At 45.3% G+C, this 18,857-nt stretch overlaps 1 protein-coding gene across 2 annotated transcripts in view; it reads left to right on the top strand.

Annotated features, from left to right (window-relative positions):
• The window catches only part of dtx2 (deltex 2, E3 ubiquitin ligase), an 84,741-nt gene extending 67,217 nt beyond the window's left edge, over positions 1-17,524 (top strand). For both annotated transcript variants that reach the window (XM_060848450.1, XM_060848449.1), the window contains 4 exons: positions 2,861-3,019; positions 4,020-4,181; positions 5,994-6,083; positions 7,743-17,524. In XM_060848450.1, the coding sequence (XP_060704433.1) occupies positions 2,861-3,019; positions 4,020-4,181; positions 5,994-6,083; positions 7,743-7,967 (636 nt within the window). In that variant the 3' untranslated portion in view covers positions 7,968-17,524. The remainder of the gene's footprint in view (positions 1-2,860; positions 3,020-4,019; positions 4,182-5,993; positions 6,084-7,742) is intronic.
• The last annotated feature ends 1,333 nt before the right edge of the window (positions 17,525-18,857 follow it).

Below are 18,857 nucleotides of genomic sequence, written 5' to 3'. Positions count from 1 at the left end.
TGGCTGATCTTTTCATGGCCTCAACTCTACGTACCTGCCCTCTCGCCATAACATTTAATTCCTTTTACAGTTCAAACAATTATCGATCTTGGCTTTTAAAAACATTTACTGATGGTGTCTCAAATACTTCACTGGGTAGGGAATGCCATAGAACCACAACCCTCTGGGTGAAGACATTCCTTCGTTCACTCTTAAATCTGCTTCCCCTACTTTTGAGGCTATGCCCTCTTGTCCTATTTTCACCCACCAGTAGAAGCATCCTCTCTACTTCTATCTGTCCCCTTCATAATTTAATGTTTCTGTAAGATCCCCCTCTCATTGTTCTAAATTCCAAGGAATATAATCTCAGTATCCTCAGTCTCTCCTGAAGCCGACCCCTCCTCCCCCCAAACTCCGGAATCAACTTAATGAACCTTTTCTGCATCCTTTCTCAAGTAAGGAGATCAAAACTGCCCACACTACTCCAGGTGTGGCCTCACCAGCATCCTATATTGCTGCAACATAACCTCGCTGTTTTTAAACTCAATCCCTTCAGCAATGAAGTACTAAATTCCATTTGCTGCCTTAATTACCCATTGCACCTGTAGACTAATCTTCTGTGATTCATGCACAAGGGCATCCAGGCCCCTCTGCACAGCAGTGTGCTGCAATTTTTTTACCATCCAAGTAATAGTCCTTTTTACTGTTATTCTGACTAAAATGGATGCCTTCCCATTTATTAACATTGTATTCTATCTGCCAGATTGTTGCCCACTCACTTAAACTATCTATGTCCCTGCACACTTTGCTCTATCACTCATATTTGTGTCATTCGCAAACTTTGACACACTACACGTGGTCCTCACATCCAAAGTTCTTTTGTTCACTGCACTGCTTTCAGTTCAGGAATATATTGGGTGGGGGTTGATATTTGGTACAGTTAGCAGAGCTCCAGAGTTAAATCAAATGCCCAACCACTTTACTAAGTGAACCGGGAAGATTTGATGAGGATCATGCAAGAATAGCTTTTCTAAATGGGATCAGCCCTGAGAACAACATATGGGTTTATTTCTTTAGCCCGAACAGCAACTGTATGACCACACAATTGGAATGTCAGTGCATATCCTGTATCACAGACTGTTCTCCACTAACTAGCCAGTTTCTTCTAATGAAGGTATTTTATTACTGTTTTGTACAAAATCTTTTGTACAGGTCATGCATTGAGGGCATGCAGATATGTATTTGAGACTTTATACAATTTAAAGTTGGACCATATCTAGTCACAAATTGTGACTATATTGAAAATGCAGCAGTCCCTATGAAGACATCTCTTGAAAGCATGTTCACGCTCATCTTGTAGATGCCACCTATTAGATATGTTTACAGAATAGAAGGTGCTTGTGTATTCTAGGAATCTAGTACGCTCTAGCTTAGAAGCATATTACCATTCCTTCACTGTCTTCGGTCAAAAAAAACCTGGAATCCCCAATGACATCATGGGTCAAGCCACAGCAGGTGGACTACAGTTGTCCAAGAAGGCAGTTCACCACCACCTTCTCAAGGGCAACTAGGGACTGCCAATAAATGTTCATCAGTCAGTGACCCCCATGTTCCTCATGGTTTTTTTTAAACTGGGCCAGAAGAGCAGGGTGCTTAAAGCTCTACATCAAAGATTTTTGAAAATAGCATGTGAAGGCCCTAAACACACACTTACAGGAGCAGAGGAAAATGTTGATATTGTCTATGGGTCAGTGTGTACCACATAACAATCAGTGACTACCGCAGCTTGGCAACAGATACCGATATTGAAAGTAACAAACCATAACAACATTAGATAAACCCCCACCTTCTGTGATGAATTGTGGCAAAAACTGCCTGTCAGGGTTTGGTTTCTTCAGTCACCAGAAGTACATCATGTAAGGCTTCTTCATCCCATGAATTTGCTGCATGTCAGTTGCTTTGGGTAGATTTAAGGGTAAAGCTTGAGCATGGGTAGGGAACGACCCTGGACTGAGACAAAGCCGAATGGAGGAGAAAGTGAGGATTGCAGGTGCTGGAGATCCGAGTGGAAAAGCACAGTAGGTCAGGCCGCATCCGAGGAACAGGAAAACCGATGTTTCAGGCAAAAGCCCTTCATCAGGAATAGAGGCAAGGAGCCTCCAGGGTGGAGAGATAAATGGGGGTGGGGTGGAGCTAGGGAGAAGGTACCAAAGAGTACAACAGGTGAATGGGGGTGGGGATGGAGGTGATTGGTCACAGGGGAGGGTAAAGCAGATAGATGAGAAGGGAGATTGGCAGGTAGGACAGGTCATGAGGACAGTGCTGAGCTGGAAGGTTGGTAGGTTTGTGGGCTACCATGATGCCAAGGGGTCTGAGTTGTCTGGCAGTCATTCCCGCGATGTCATTGCTATAGGGGAGAGTGGCTAGGGGAGGGTTTCAAAACACATCCAGAAACTACAAATCTTCTCAAAACTCGCTAAGTATGCTAGACTATATGCTGAAGTTTGGAGCAGGATTAGAAAGCGAAACCTGATGAGTAAACTGTATAATAATATGTCTGTATGCTGCTAACTAAGCCAAGCTGAAACTGTACATGTCATCTGCATCATCTTGGAAAATGAGGATCTGTGAATCAATCTGAGGCCATGGGTTGAATGTTTCAACTAACTTGTTGCTACTCCATTTTTTGGTGTACACATTGAATCAATCCTTCTGCTTAAATAAGGTGACTGCCCATTCCTAAGAATTCCAAAGTAGTGTGCGCCAGGAAGGTGGTGTGATTATGTTGCAAGCCTGAACTGGATATCAGTATAGTGTCCTCAAACCTAATGAATGTTGAAATTTTAAAACTAAGTATTGATCTTTCTTGCATGTATTTTAGGACTGTATAATCTGCATGGAGAAGCTGAGTGCCTTGTCTGGCTATGATGAAATGTCCAGGACAAGAACCATTCGGCCAGATACAGTGGGGAAGTTCACAAGATGTGGCCATGTCTTCCACTTATTGTGTATGATGGCCATGTATGAAAATGGAAACAAGGTACAGAAAACTGTTGTGCAACTAGCAATAGTGCAGCAATGTTCTTTCAAAGGGGTGGTGGTGGTGCTGTACTCCGATACTTCCAGGTTACTAATCCAGAACCCCGAGCTGATGTTTTGACCATGTGGATTTGAATCTCTCGACTTCAAATGGTGAAGTTGGAACCCAACAAAACTCTGGAATCTTAAAATGAATCTAGCCGAATGGCAATCACTATCGGTTGTCATAAAATCTAACTGTGACAGAAAGCAATCTATTGTCTTTACTTGGTCTGTGTCTCTAGGCCTATAGCAGTATTGTTGACTCTTCATTACCCTCTTGGCAGTAAGGGATAGTTAAAAAAACAGCCAGTAACATCACAATGGCAAAAATGTCATTATAATCTTCCCTGAAGCGTTGAATCATAAGATAGGATATTGTGAGTGGTAAGCATTGATTTTTGTACCGGATCTACAGCAATTTTTAGGTTGTTAGTTCCTTTCTAAAGTGATCCTATTTGTTTCTGTTTTGTTCCCCCCCACTTTGTTTTTGATTAAGTTAAAAAAATTACTCAACACCAGGTTGTGGTCCAGCAGGTTTGTTCGGAAGTACTACCTTTTGGAGTGATCAGACAGCTACCCGATGAAGGAGCAATGCTCCAAAAGCTAGTACTTCCAGATAAACCTGGTGGACTATAGCCTGGTGTTGTGCGATTTTTAACTTTGCTCGCCCAATCCAATACCAGCAGCTCCACATCATTGTTTTTGACAGTTGACATCAGTGATTGTGATATGTTGCTAAAAGAACTGTTGTGAAGCCAGGCATAACGCTCTTATAAGTACCCCAGCTGAGAGATGTTAACTCCACTCTGATCTTATCCACGTAATTCTCTGTCGGAAGATCACATGAATGTTAAACATGATGCACTAGTGCATTGCGATAAAAAAATTTGTTATTCCAGAATAGAGTCATTATTTCAGATTAGAGAACTCTGCTAAGCAATGGAATTAATTCATTTCAGGATGGCAGTTTACAGTGTCCTTCATGTAAGACCATCTATGGTGAAAAGACTGGAACACAGCCAAAAGGAAAGATGGATATTTATTTATTACCACAGTCACTGCCTGGATATGCAGACTCTGGATCTATACAAATTGTGTACAATATCCCACCTGGTATTCAGGTAACCACTTCTTCTGAGTCACTTGTGATAGTAGAAATTATGCTTCCCGAAGATTCAGATTGACTACCTCACACGCAGGTTGTGGGAAAGCTAGATTTTCTTATTATTGTTCATGTTTTGTGTATTCAAAGCAATCTGGGCTTATTACAATAATTTGAATAAGTAGATATCTTACTGTTTAAATTAATTCCTCACTGCTCATCAATGGGCAGTTAATGTTTCAGGTCTATTCTTACTTGCGTTGTACCAATCTATTAGCTTTGGTCATAAAACTGAGGTACCGTGTCTGCAGTTTGTGTAATGGAAGTTTTGAGTTTATAAATGTCAGAAGGGAGATTGATGCTCAAGTTAAAATCATTCATTATCAAAAATTCACTGCAGCCAAGTTTCAAACAATATCAAACCTGGATGTTGATTTATTCTTTAATTATTTACTATGTACCTTGGTGCAAATCAACAAAATTTGTATCAGAATATTTTATTGCAATGAGGATAGTTCAACTATTTCTGTTGCATCAATTTCCACCTACATCTGTTACATAGAATGTCTTGTGATGGGAGAGGTGAAGAAAGGCAGATATCACTTGTTAGGAATTGTTCCTAAATCTTAGCATTTTCATAGATATTTTGAAGCTATAACATTGTTCTTGGAATTAGGATGCTAATTTTATTGCTAGCGTTGGGAATGCATTAGGTGCTGTCCTATTATGAGGCTGGGAGACTTGTAGCGCAGGGCATTGTTTTCATGCATGGAGTTTTTATGGGAGTCCTATGAGCAGAGATTGGTTCGACTGAACCTGTATTCACTAGAGCTTAGAAGACAGAGAAAATCCATTTGAAACAAAAAATTCTGACAGGGCTGGACATAGATGCTGAGAGGATGTTTTACCTGGCTGGGAGAGTTAAATTGGGGACAGTCTCAGGATATGGGATAGACCACTTAGGACCAAGATGAGGAAAGATTTTCTCACTCAAAGGTTAGCGCACCTGTGTAATTCCCTACCACAGAAGGCTATGGGGACCATCTCACTGAATATATTCAATCAGGAGATAAATTTTTAGATTATGAAGGCATCAATAGTATGGGGGGGACATGGGAATATGACATTGAGATGGATGATCAGCTATGATCATATTGAATGGGAAACCAGGCTCAGAGGGCGGAATGGTCTACTCCTGCTCCCAATTTCATTATATCAGTAATGTTGTAAAAGATCTATTTTGAAATAAATGCCAAGCTTCTCTGCCTGAGAGCAGCCAACCAACACAACCTTAGGTATAGATAAGAAATGCTAGCCCAACCACAGATGCCCACATTCCATGAATGAATTTTAAAAATGTTTATCAACAAATTACAGCCATGGAGTGAAAATCGTCATCACGCTTTTTCATTCAGTAGTTGACTCTCAACTGCCGTCTCGGAATAAATGCTGGCCTGGCCAGTGATGCCCACATCCTGTCAATGAACTTTTTAAAAAAATTATGAGGAGCTGCAGCTCCCACTTTACACTCCACCCTAGCTTAACTCCATTACATGAAAGTCTATTATGCCAACAACAGCCACCACAAAAGAGACTAGATAACATAGCATACACTGGCAGTTAGAGTTAAGAACTGACTGAGCTGTAGGATTCTTGAACCAGGCAGTCTTAAGAGAGTGCATCTTCTGTTTATCACTCTACTGCAATTATTGCTTTATTAAAGATAAACACTTATGAAAACTGAATCACAGGCTGATATTCTAATAGGAAACTGCAACTGGAATTCATCTTTTTATTTACTAAAATTAACCAACTTGCCTTTTTTTGACAGGGTCCAGAGCACCCTAACCCAGGCAAACCATATACTGCCCGTGGCTTCCCCCGGCACTGTTACCTGCCTTACAGTGAAAAGGGCAGACAGGTAAGATCAGGATTAAACTGCTTTAATGATTAAAGAACACATTAATTGAGTATTCCTGAAGCTTTATATCTTATGCTGATCTGAGAAAGTCACAAGAAATACCAGTGTAAAAGGCAATTACCATTTATACTATATGAGCGCACAATTGGCTGGCTGGTGAAGCTGTTGCTGTGGAGAATAGAATAGAATCCCTCCAGTGTGGAATCAGACCTTTCAGCCCAACAAGTCCACACTGACCCTCCGAAGAGTAACCCACCCAGACCCATTCCCCTATCCTGTTATCCTATATTTATCCATGACTAATGCACCTAACCTACACGTCCCTGAACACTATGGGCAATTTAGCCAGTTCACCTAGCCTGCACGTCTTTGGCTTGTGGGAGCACTGGAGGAAACTTACACAGACACTGGGAGAATGTGCAAACTCCACACAGACAATCGCCCAAGGTTGGAATCGAACCCTGGTCCCTGATGCTGTGAAGTAGCACTACTAACCACTGAACTATTGTGCCGAATGTAGCAGTTAATAATGACTGTCAGTTCAATTATTGAGCTAGATTCTGGGTAATGATTTACCAGAGAATGGCTGTCATTTTGTTGAATTGATACAGGTAAGCTGTATGTACATATTCTTTGTTTGCAAAAGTGATGCTAGTTATATAGACTATAAATCCCCAAACTAGATAACATCAATGCATATCCCTGATACTTTTCAGATAAACTCAATACCTCACTTGTTGCAATCAACCTAAGAACCACACAACAGTGTTCAACGTTCGGTGCAATTCCACAGTTGGGCAGTATTTGCTCAATAATTCTGAGTGTGTGAGCAATTATCCTGGTGACCAGTTAAGGATTGTCAGTTGGACTTGCAGTGTGACTGGCGTATTTGTGTTTTGGAAGCTACTTTAATGCAAAAGGTTTTTTTGTTGCGGAATATTCTCATGAGCAGAAGAAGAAATGCTTCAGCAAAACTTCATTTTTCGTCAGCAGTACTCAAATTCTGTATTACCAACAAACTTTCTGTAATCCATAAAGCACATAATTGTGACTGCCTCCTGTTCTGACTTTGGTATTGGATAGATTTTCCGTTTTATAGTTGAGAAATTTGAATTAATTCCAACAATGCCTCACCGCGTCAGAGACGCGGGTTCAAATCCCGACTCGGGCAGCTGTGTGTGGAGTTTGCACATTCTCCCCATGTCTCTGTGGGTTTCCTCCGGGTGCTCCGGTTTCCTCCCACAGTCTAAAGATGTGCAGGTTAGGTGAATTGGCCATGCTAAATTACTTGTAGTGTTAGGTGAAGGGGTAAATGTAGAGGAATGGGTTGCTCTTCGGAGGGTCAGTGTGGACTTGTTGGGCCGAAGGCCTGTTTCCACACTAAGTAATCTAACTAATCTAATCTTAACAGGAGAATGTAGAGTTTCATTTTTAGAGAAAAAAATCGATGATTTACTCCATGAGGGTGAACTGGTTATGCACATTGGGTTCTGCAGACTGTGCTGGTAAAGGTCTCCTAACGTTCAGGTAGAAGTCTGAAATGGGCTCAATCCTAGGGTACCCTGATTAATTTCCAATTTATCAGCAGTCAGACTGAAAATCTATATATGTACTTCCCCCAGGGAATGAATGCAAACTGAATTGAATCTCCTATTTCAGGTCCTGGAGCTTCTCAAAGTAGCATGGAACAGACGGCTGATTTTTACTGTGGGAACATCGAGCACAACTGGGGAAATGGACACAGTGGTTTGGAATGAAATTCACCATAAAACAGAGATGGGGTCCAATGTATCGGGGCACGGATACCCTGACCCCAACTACCTAGACAATGTCATTGCAGAGCTGGCTGCTCAGGGCGTCACAGAGGACTGTCTTCGGCAATAATTGATCATGTTTTCTCCAATCCAGTGGAGAGCCTGTAAAAGGGTTTGGACTTCTGCACTTTGCTTTAGTGCAAGCTGTGTTTTCATTATTCCTTTCTCCTGCTTGTTTTGTAAAATGCAGAATCAGTTTTCATAGCTGTGCATGGTGAAGCAAGGGTGCACGGGTTGCATCTTCCTAAAGCCAGATGTCTCTCTTAACCACACCAGTGATTTTTCATTCAAAGCCAGACCGCGCTGAGCTGGACTCACATGTTTTCCCCTTCTCTATCCCCTCCTCCTCCCCATCTCCTCCTGGCACCTTGCAACATGTTTACATAGCGTTGGCCAACAAAAGCTTCAACAAATTGGATGTAGTTACAGTTTCTTGTGCATTGTCTGAGATGTTGCATTTTACCATAGCAGCCATGTTAGAAATTGTAGCATCTGAAGTTCTTCTATGTATCCTTCTGTTGATCAAGTTTTAGCCGTGAGCATTAAAGTAGAACAGAATCTGATCCACAGTGGAATTTCTGTAATCTGTGCACCACTGGCTACTCAAAGTGGGGCTAGCAGAGGAACCCTTATAACATGCACTATTATCTGATTCTAATAGGTTTAGGCAGTGGAGCATTATAAGAGAATCTATTTTTTACATCCTAGGACATTAAGGCAGTGACATTTTGAAGTATGTGAAATACTATTTTATCCTTACAGCATGAGGCTCTAAAATCTTGTGTGTTACTATTTGGGAGCAAATTGTGTAGTTTTGTGCCCAATTCTACTGCTTGTTTCATACCTGGGGCAAGGCATGGTAACCTGCAATCAGTAAACACATCACTTTTCTACTGGTTTCTATTGTGCTCAGGGAAGCCTAGTAATTAAGTGATTATAGTAATAAATAATTTTTTCACTCGCAAAATGGTTGCGACAAATTGTGTACCATTTAAATTGCAGCGTTACAGAATATTTTGGTTTTACCTTTCATTGCCAGTAATGACTGATGGAATAGAAATCTTCTCTGTGGCAAAACTACACTGATTAGTGCATCATTTTTCCCTTGTATTTAGAGCAGTTGCCCTTAATATAGGAACTGAATTTCACCCTGAACCCCAAACCATGTCACAATAATGATCTGCCAGTTGATGATAAAATCACTAGGATACGGAAGTCCTGAGACAGATATTCCTATTATTAAAGCTTGGGGGTGAATATACAAACTTAATAGAGAAAATAGGTGGGCAAAGACTAGAAAGAGAAATTGCTACAGTTCTTCTCATAAATGGTATGAGGGATAGGGGCCAAATGCAAGTTAATGGGATTAGTTTAATTGTGAAAACTGGACAGCATGGGCAAGTTGGGCCGAAGGGCCTGTTTCCATGCTATAGAACTCCATGATTCTAAATATGTGCAATTTTCTCACTTTTTTTTTTCTTCCTGCTGTAGCTATGAAATTCATTCAATTGGGGTACACTGTAATGCCAAATAGGATATGTGTACATATTTCTTAATTTAGAGATGATGCTCATAATACTTTGAATTATGTAGAGAATCCTCTGTAAAATTTTCTTAAAGACAGCATGTTGAAAGGGAAGAAAATGTGCAGTTTCCACAGGAGTGCCATTGATCTCCTCACACTGCTTTCATGGAGTTTATTGTTCCCACTCATTTGATATGATTAGATTCCCTAGAGTATGGAAAGAGGCCATTTGGCCCAACAAGTCTACATCAACCCTCCAAAGAGCAAGCCACCCAGACCCATTCCCCTACACTACTTTTACCTCTGACTAATGCACCTAACACTACGGGCAATTTAGCATGGCCAATCCACCTGATCTGCACAATCTTTGGATTGTGGGACGAAACCGGAGCACCCGGAGGAAACCCAAGCAGACACGAGGAGAATGTGCAAACTCCACATAGACAGTGGCCCGAGATTGGAATCGAACCCAGGTGCCTGGTGCTGTGAGGTAGCAGTGCTAACCATTGTGCTGCCCACCCATGGGCATTGTTATGACAGCTTTTTACAAATGAGTGAATTTAACGTTTTCTTGTAATGTGTTAAAATCATGTTGGCATTCAGGTATTGAAGAGCTGGGGGAATGCAGTGGGTACAGCTGATTGTTTGTGTTACTCAACATACCACAAATCCTGTTTGACGTGGAGACCAGGTCTTTGGCCAACCCCTCCAATCGGCCTGAACTTCATAGACCTAAAAGGGAAATATGAGACACTGGGGCAATCAGTGCCTGGGCACAAATTTGCATGTTCCTGAAACGCATCCTTTGGCCTGTCCCCCAGTTTTATACAATGTTGAACTTTGCCATAGTTTCTGAGCCTAGCTTGACCAAGGCAACAAACAGTTTGTTAGTTCCTCAATTAATCTACAATGTCTGCTGACTTTCAATGACTCATTCTGTCAAATCTAAATTAAGCATTAAAATTAATTCTACAGTGATTGGAACAAACTGTCAAAACTGAGTCAACTGCCTTAATTAGACTCTCTGAAAGCACCATCAGTCTAAATCTTCCTCCATAGTGTTTACTTTTCAACCCAAATACAATGCAATATGAAAAGCCTTACTGTGGTTGAATGCTTAAAGTCATGGGATGAAATCTCTTGATAATGGGAAGAATGGAAAGGAATATCAACGCAAACATTCTCAACAACCAGCACCAGCATCTCCAGATTAGCAAACTGCCCTCCAGGTACTGCTGCAGTACACTTGCAGGTCTGTAAATGGTCTAATTTAACCAAATCTTGAAGCGCAAATCATCCCACCAGTGTGCTGTTTCTAAGATAATGTGAAATTTTAAAGCATATGCACTGTTACCTGATTGTTATAGTATAAGGTACTATGTGTGTTACTGTATGATTCATCTTTGGGCACAGTTGTGTGCAGTTTTGTATCCAAGTCTACGTCCTGTTCTACAATTCTACAGAGGTCAAGGAAATGTATCCTGCAAATCATTTTTTGCTAGATATTATGTTCAGGGAGGCATCATGTGACTAACTGCAAACTTAAAATAGCTGTTTTGTTTGCTTTTTAAGACTTTGGAAAGCAAATTCACATTCTCTCCCTCCTAAACATAACCATGATGTGTGTCTCACTTTCTTTCTGACATTTATTTGGTAAAGTAATTGATTTTTTTAGGCACTAAACTAGAGATAGAAAAAGACTGCTATTCAAAATAATTATCCTATGTGTTCTGTCTTTTATCAATGACAAGCTTTGGTACTGTTTTATAGAGTTTGGTTATCATTTAACAAGGATTAGATTAGATTAGATTACTTAGTGTGAGAACAGGCCCTTCGGCCCAACAAGTCCACACCAACCCACCGAAGCGCAACCCACCCATTCCCCTACAGTTACCCCTTTTACCTAACACTATGGGCAATTTAGCATGGCCAATTCACCTGACCTGCACATCTTTGTGACTGTGGGAGGAAACTGGAGCACCCGGAGGAAACCCACGCAGACACGGGGAGAATGTGCAAACTCCACACAGTCAGTCGCCTGAGTCGGGAATTGAACCCGGGTCTCTGGCGCTGTGAGGCAACAGTGCTAACCACTGTGCCGCCCTTGCTTATACCTTTTCATTTTTTCATGGGATGTATGTATAATTGGCACATTACATTGCCTTTGAATTAAATGGCTTTGACCCTTTCAGAGGACAATTGAGCGTCAGTTGAATTGCCTGAGACCTGGAGTATGTGACTAGATCAAGTAAGGATGACTGGTTTCATTCTATAAATGACGTGAGAATTAGATTATTACAACAATTGATGATTGTCTCATGGTCACCAATAGTGAAACTAGCTTTCAGTATTGGAATTTTATTAATGGAAACAAAGGCCCTGAGAGCATTAAACTCAGTTTCTGGTTAACTAGTCCAGTGAGACCACTACTGCCTCTATCACATACCTTTTTTTATTTCAAAAATATTCTTTATTCGTAAAATATTCATAAAATAATTTGATACACTGTACATTAGGTAATGCCATACATATGTCAACATTTACATACACAGCTCAGAATTATCATTATTACGTACAGGTCTGTGCATTTCTCGCTCTTATGCCCATATATTGAGCTGAGGCGTCAGCAGAGCCTAAATGACTGCATGGGCCCCCTGATCATCTTTAGACAGGCAGATGTTAAACGGTGGTCTTTCCCCACTGCGCCCTGGCGGCAGCTGCCCCAAGCTTCAGCGTGTCCCTCAACACGTAGTCCTGGACCTTGGAATGTGCCAGTCTGCAACACTCAGTCGGGGTCAACTCCTTCAGCTGGAAGATCAACAGGTTTCGGACCACCCAGAGAGAGTCCTTCACCCCGTTGATGATCTTCCAGGCGCCGTTGATGTTCGTCTCGGTGTGCGTCCTGGGGAACAGGACGTAGAGCACGGAGTCCCGCGTCACGGCGCTGCTCGGGACGAACCTCGACAAATACCACTGCATTCCTCTCCAGACTTCCTCTGCATAGGCACGTTCCAGAAGGGAGGTGTGTGAGGGCAGCGTGCGGTGCGGCTGAGAGTCCAGGCGTGATCTCACAGGTAGAGCCCTTCTCGCCACCAGCCAAGCCATATCTTGGTGCTTGTTGGAAAGTTCTGGCAATGATGCATTCTGCTAAATTGCTTTGACAGTCTGCTCAGGGAACTGCTCGATAGGATCCGCCCCCTCCTTTTCCCGAAGGGTCTCAAGGACACTACGTGCTGACCACTTCCTGATGGACTTATGGTCAAAGGTGTTTTTCTTCAAAAATTTCTCCACGAAGGACAGGTGATATGGAACGGTCCAACTACTCAGAGCGTTCCGCGGCAGCGAGGCCAGGCCCATCCTTCGCAACACCGGGGACAGGTAGAACCTCAGTACGTAGTGACACTTGGTGCTTGCGTACCGGGGATCTATGCACAGCTTGATGCAGTCACACACAAAGGTGGCCATCAGGGTGGGGGTGGCATTGGGTGTATTTTTTCCCCCGTTGCCCAGATCTTTGTATAACGAGTCCCTTCGGACCCAGTCCATCTTTGACCTCCATATAAACTGGAAGATGGCCCGGGTGACTGCAGCGGCGCAGGTTCTGGGAATAGGCCAGACCTGTGCCACGTACAACAGCAATGACAGTGCCTCACACCTGATGACCAGGTTTTTACCTGTGATGGGGAGCGACCGTAGCCTCCATCTGCCTAGTTTCTGCCTCACATTACTGATACACTCCTCCCAAGACTTGGCACACGCCCCAGCCCCCCCGAACCAAATACCCAGCACCTTCAGGTGGTCGGTCCTGACGGTGAAGGGGATCGAGGATTGGTCGGCCCAGTTTCCGAAGAGCATGACCTCACTCTTACCTCGGTTTACCTTGGCCCCTAAGGCCCGTTCGAACTGGTCACATATGCACATGAGTCTGCGCACGGACAGCGGATCCGAGCAGAAAACGGCGACGTCATCCATGTACAGGGAGGCCTTAACCTGCAGACCCCTGCTGCCAGGAATAGTCACCCCTCTCAGGCTCGCATCCTTCCTGATGGACTCGACAAATGGCTCTATGCAGCAAACAAACAAGGCAGGAGAGAGAGGGCAGTCCTGCCTGACTCCAGATCTGACTGGGAAGCTATCTGATTCCCACCCATTGGTTGAGACTGCACTGGCAATGTTGGTGTAGAGCAGTCGGATCCAATTGCAGATTCCCTCCCCAAAGCCCATTTTGGAGAGAACATCTCTCATATACCTGTGTGATATCCTGTCAAAGGCTTTCTCCTGGTCCAGGCTGATCAGGCAGGCGTCCAACCCTCTGTCCTGCACGTAGGCGATCGTATCCCTGAGGAGTGCGAGACTCTCAGCAACCTTCCTGCCCGGCACAGCACAGGTTTGGTCAGGGTGAATCACCGACCCCAGAGCAGACCTGACCCGGTTGGCGATTACCTTTGACAGGATTTTGTAATCTGCATTCAACAGTGTGATCGGTCTCCAATTTTTGGGTTCCTCCCTCTCCCCCTTCCGCTTATAAATGAGGGTGATGATGCCTTTCCTCATGGATTCGCTCATGGTACCCGCCTGAAGCATACTGACATACACCTCCAGCAGGTCCTGGCCAATCAAGTCCCACAGAGCGGAATAGAGCTCGACCGGTAAGCCGTCGCTTCCGGGAGTTTTATTCTTTTCGAAGGACTCGAGGGCCTTGGTCAGCTCGTCCAGAGATAGCGGCTGGTCCAGCCTCTCGCGTGTTCTGTCGTCTAAGATCTCTGTGATAGACGACAGGAATGACTGGGAGGCCGCGCTGTCGGTCGGCTTCGCGTCATACAGACTGGCGTAGAAGGATTTACTGATCCTCATGATGTCAGCCTGAGATGACGTTATCGAGCCGTCTTCTTCCTTCAGGCTGCTGAGCACAGAGCTCTCTTTGTGCACCTTCTGGAAGAAGAAATGTGAGCACATCTCGTCCTGCTCCACCGAGCGGACCCTGGACAGGAAGATTATCTTGGAGGCCTCCGAGGCAAAGAGCAAGGCTTGCTGGCCCTTCACCTCCTTGAGGTCCTCCGTGACATCAACCCCCATTGTCTGCAGCAGGAGCAGGTTCTGCATACTTTCCTGGAGCTGGGACAGTTTTCCCCGCCTCTCTCTCGCCTCCTGAACACCTTTTGAGGATGAAGAACCTCTTGATGTTCCCTTTTACTGTTTCCCACCAGTCTGCTGGAGACTCAAAGAGGGGCTTCACGGTTCTCCAACCTGCGTAATCCCTCTTGAGCTCCTCGATGTTTCCCGGGGTCAACAGCTTTGTGTTCAGCTTCCACGTTTCCTTACCAGCCTGCTGCTCGTCCTGTAGGTGACAGTCGGCCAGCAGGAGGCAGTGGTCAGAGAAGAACACCGGCTTGATGTCGGTGGATCTGACCGAGAGCGTTCGGGACACAAACAGGTAATCTATCCTTGAGCGGATAGACCCGTCTGCCCGTGTCCAGGTGTATCTACGCTGCGCTCCGTCTGCAGGGGTGCTGAAGACATCGTGCAGCTTGGCATCTTTTACCGCGTCCATCAGGGCTCTGGACATGGCGTCCAGTTTACTGTCCCCCCGCCAGATTGTCCATCTGCATCAATGATACAGTTGAAGTCTCCGGCCAGAATGACCGGCCTGGACGTAGCCAGCAACAGTGGAAGCTGCTGCAGGACGGCCAACCGTTCACTCTTACCCACTGGGGCATACACATTAATCAGTCTCAGGGGAGCATTCTTGTACATAACGTCGGCGACGAGGAGGTGTCCACCCACCACCTCCTTAACCTCGGAGATGGTGAAGTTGCTCCCTCGCAACAGGATACCCAGGCCAGAGGTGTGGCTATCGTTGCCCCCCGACCAAACTGACGGCCCATGGGCCCACAAGCTCGACAATCTCCTGTAGCTGCTGAGGTGCGGTATCCCACACTCCTGCAGAAACAGGAGGTCGGCTTTAACGCTGGCCAGAAAGGCCATCGTTGAAACACATCGCGTAGCTGATTTGATGCTACGCACATTGATGCTGGCAATTTTAAACCCCATTTTAACAATTTACAAGGTTAGCAGTGTCCATTTGCTGCTGGTCTTGCTCCTCTGGGGTAGCTGTGTGCATCCCTGTGGTGACGGCAAACTGCTGGACCATCCCAAGGCAGAGGTAGCTGTCCGGCTCCACGCTGGAGCCACTTCCCCGCTCTGGTGTCTTTGTGTCGAACCCAGGGTCCGCACCATCCAGTTCTGCATCTGACAGCGTGGCTGTCACAGGACTGCTGCTCCTAGTTACCTGGAGCTGTGGGCCGGTGGGTACCTCTTGGTTCTCACCGGGTCGGGGGAGGCCTTTACCCATCCCCTCAGAGGGATCGTCTTTCCCTTTGGTGCTGCCCTCCTTTCTCCCCATGGCGCTCTGTCTCTTCCTCTGGTGGCGACCCTTCTTGCGCCCGTCCTCACCGTCGGAAGAGCTGCCTGTGTCCTCGACTTGCAGGTGTCGCTTCCCCCTTCCCTGGGTGGCTTTGGGGCCCCAGAGAGGTTTCTCTCCCTGTTTTTGACTGTGATCCAATCCTCTGCCTCCTTTGATCCCTCCTCTTCCATTTCCTCCGTCTGCCTTGAAGGAGCTTGGATCGGCTGCTGCACCTCCCTGCTTTCTGCTTTCTGCTGTCTGCTGTCTGCCATCTGCTCCACTACCGCCTGCTCTTCCTTCTGGGTGCCTCCAGGCACCGTTCCTGTGCTATTTTGTGGTGCCTCTGTTGGTCCACGGCTCGTGTTGCCACCTCCGGCCATCTGTGTGTAGGTGGCGGCTCCTTGTCTTGGGCAGGCCTTGTACATGTGGCCCGCCTCTCCACACAGGTTACAGTTCTTGGCCTCCTTACAATCCTTGGTCGGGTGGCCTTCCTGCTTGCAGTTTCAGCATACGGTCACCTTACAGTTGGCTGCCATGCGGCCTGACCTCCCGCAGGTTCGGCACACCTTCGGCTGCCCTGCGTACGTCAGGTAGCCTCTGCTTCCTCCGATGGCGAAGCTGGAGGGTGGGTGGAGGATGTTCCCGCTGCCATCGACCCTCAGGGTTACCTTGACCTGTCTTTTACTGGTCCAGATCCCGAAAGGATCGACCACATCGGTGCTTTCTCCTTCGACCTGGACATACCTCTTCAAGAAGGTGAGAACATCTGCCGCTGGGACGTAAGGGTTGTACATTTGGATTGTAACAACCCGACTTCTTTGCGCAGGAAGCACACACAACGGGACCGCCGACAAGATGGAGAACAGAGGTTCCCCTTCCTTCTCCTTGAAGACCTTCAGGAGCTGCTCACAATGCTTCACACTCCTGAAGGTCACATCGAAGTAGCCTGCCCCAGGGAAATCCTGCAGGCAGTACCCGTCCGCTGCTGCAAACCCACAGCACTCCAGCAAAACCTTCTTCATAAACCCCATCCGATCGACTTGTGTGTGCTCCTCCACCTTCTTCACAGTCACCCTGACTGTGTTGCGAATGCTCTGGCCAGGGCTGCGAGCGGCTGCTGAGGCCATAGCTCTGAGGTTGGCTGATACCTGAATTGGCGTTAGGCCGAAGCCAGCATAAAAGATCCACCAAGAGCAGGTCAGCACAACCAAACGATCCTCCAACGGCCAATCACGATCCAGCGATGGTCTCCAGCAGCTCCAACGACTCGCAGCACGAACCCCTTGGTTTCTCCCCCGCCAGCGCAAGTCCGCAGCGTCGCTCCTGCAGCTCACGAGCAGAATCTCTTCCTCTGGACCTCAGGAACTACACATATTCCAAGCCAAAAGGCTGAGAAGCCTCTCTCAACATACCACTCCACCCATTTCACTTTGCATCCAAATGCCCATTTGTTTCTGCTTCACTTATTGTTTACTCAGTTTCTAATTTTTTAACCAATTTTTAAGTAGAATGTAGCAAAATATTGGAGAATGATATGTTGAGCAAATTAAAGATTTGTTCCCAACCAGCCAGGGATTAAGCTTGTGTTTGTGCTGATATCCTGATGGCATGTTAATAACATTTTTAATTTTATGTAATCATCTTTCAAATTCCTCGCAAAGTTTGTGACCTGATGTCTCAGTATTTTGGTTTTTTTTTAGTTGTGCTGTTGCTTCAGAATTTCTTGATTCTGGAACAATTTTCCTTTGTCATTTTATTAAATAACCTTACTGTGTATAGTTGCATTATTAAATTTCTGCTAAGGGTTCCTAACCAAGTATGAAATAGTCTCGATAATTTTTCATAACTTGACTTACACAGCTGTTGTCCGGACATATATTTTATTGATGTCCACAACAAGGTAAAGTAGAATTTTCACAAGATATAGGCAAAGTAGCCCCATTCCCAAAACATCGACTCCCCTGCTTCTCGGATGCTGCCTGACCTGCTGTGCTTTTCCAGCATCAAACTTTTTGCTTCTGACTCTCTCGCATCTGCAGCCCTACTTTCTCAAAGTAGGCCATTTGGCCCATCAAGTCTGCCGGGTCATTCAATGAAATCATAGCTGATTTGATTATCCTCAGTTCCACTTACTTGCCTTTTCTTGATAACCCTTGATTCCTTATTAATCAAAAATCTCTCAGCCCTTCAATATACTTAACAACTCAGTCTCAACAGCTATCTGTAGTAAACATTTCCACAGATTCACTATCCTCAAAAGAAATTCCTCCTCATCCCTGCCCTAATTGGGTGGCCCCTTATTCTGAGATTATGCCCTCAGGTCCTAGACACACATGAGAGGAAACAACCTTTATGTATCTATCCTGTCAAGTCTCCTTTGAATCTTCTATGTTTCAATAACGTCACTTTTCATTCTTCCAAACTCCAATGAGTACAGGTCCAACATACTTGAACAAAAACGAAAATTGCTTGAAAAATTTAGTTGAAAATGTGTTGCTGGTTAAAGCACAGCAGGTTAGGCAGCATCCAAGGAATAGGAAATTCCACGTTTCGGGCATAAGCCCTTCATCAGGAATGAGGAGAGGGTGCCAACCAGGCTAAGATAAAAGGTAGGGAGGAGGGACTTGGGGGAGGGGCGATGGAGATGTGATAGGTGGAAGGAGGTCAAGGTGAGGGTGATAGGCCGGAGTGGGGTGGGGGCGGAGAGGTCAGGAAGAAGATTGCAGGTTAGGAGGGCGGTGCTGAGTTGAGGGAACCGACTGAGACAAGGGGGGGGGAGGGGAAATGAGGAAACTGGAGAAATCTGAGTTCATCCCTTGTGGTTGGAGGGTTCCCAGGCGGAAGATGAGGCGCTCCTCCTCCAGCCTTCGTGTTATGTTCTGCCGGTGGAGGAGTCCAAGGACCTGCATGTCCTCGGTGGAGTGGGAGGGAGAGTTAAAGTGTTGAGCCACGGGGTGGTTGGGTTGGTTATTCCGGGCGTCCCAGAGGTGTTCCCTGAAGCCTTCCGCAAGTAAGCGGCCCGTCTCCCCAAT

Source organism: Hemiscyllium ocellatum, chromosome 31 (genome assembly GCF_020745735.1).
Source record: "Hemiscyllium ocellatum isolate sHemOce1 chromosome 31, sHemOce1.pat.X.cur, whole genome shotgun sequence".
Taxonomy (NCBI): Eukaryota; Metazoa; Chordata; class Chondrichthyes; order Orectolobiformes; family Hemiscylliidae; genus Hemiscyllium; species Hemiscyllium ocellatum.
This window is presented reverse-complemented; position numbering and strand designations above follow the sequence as displayed.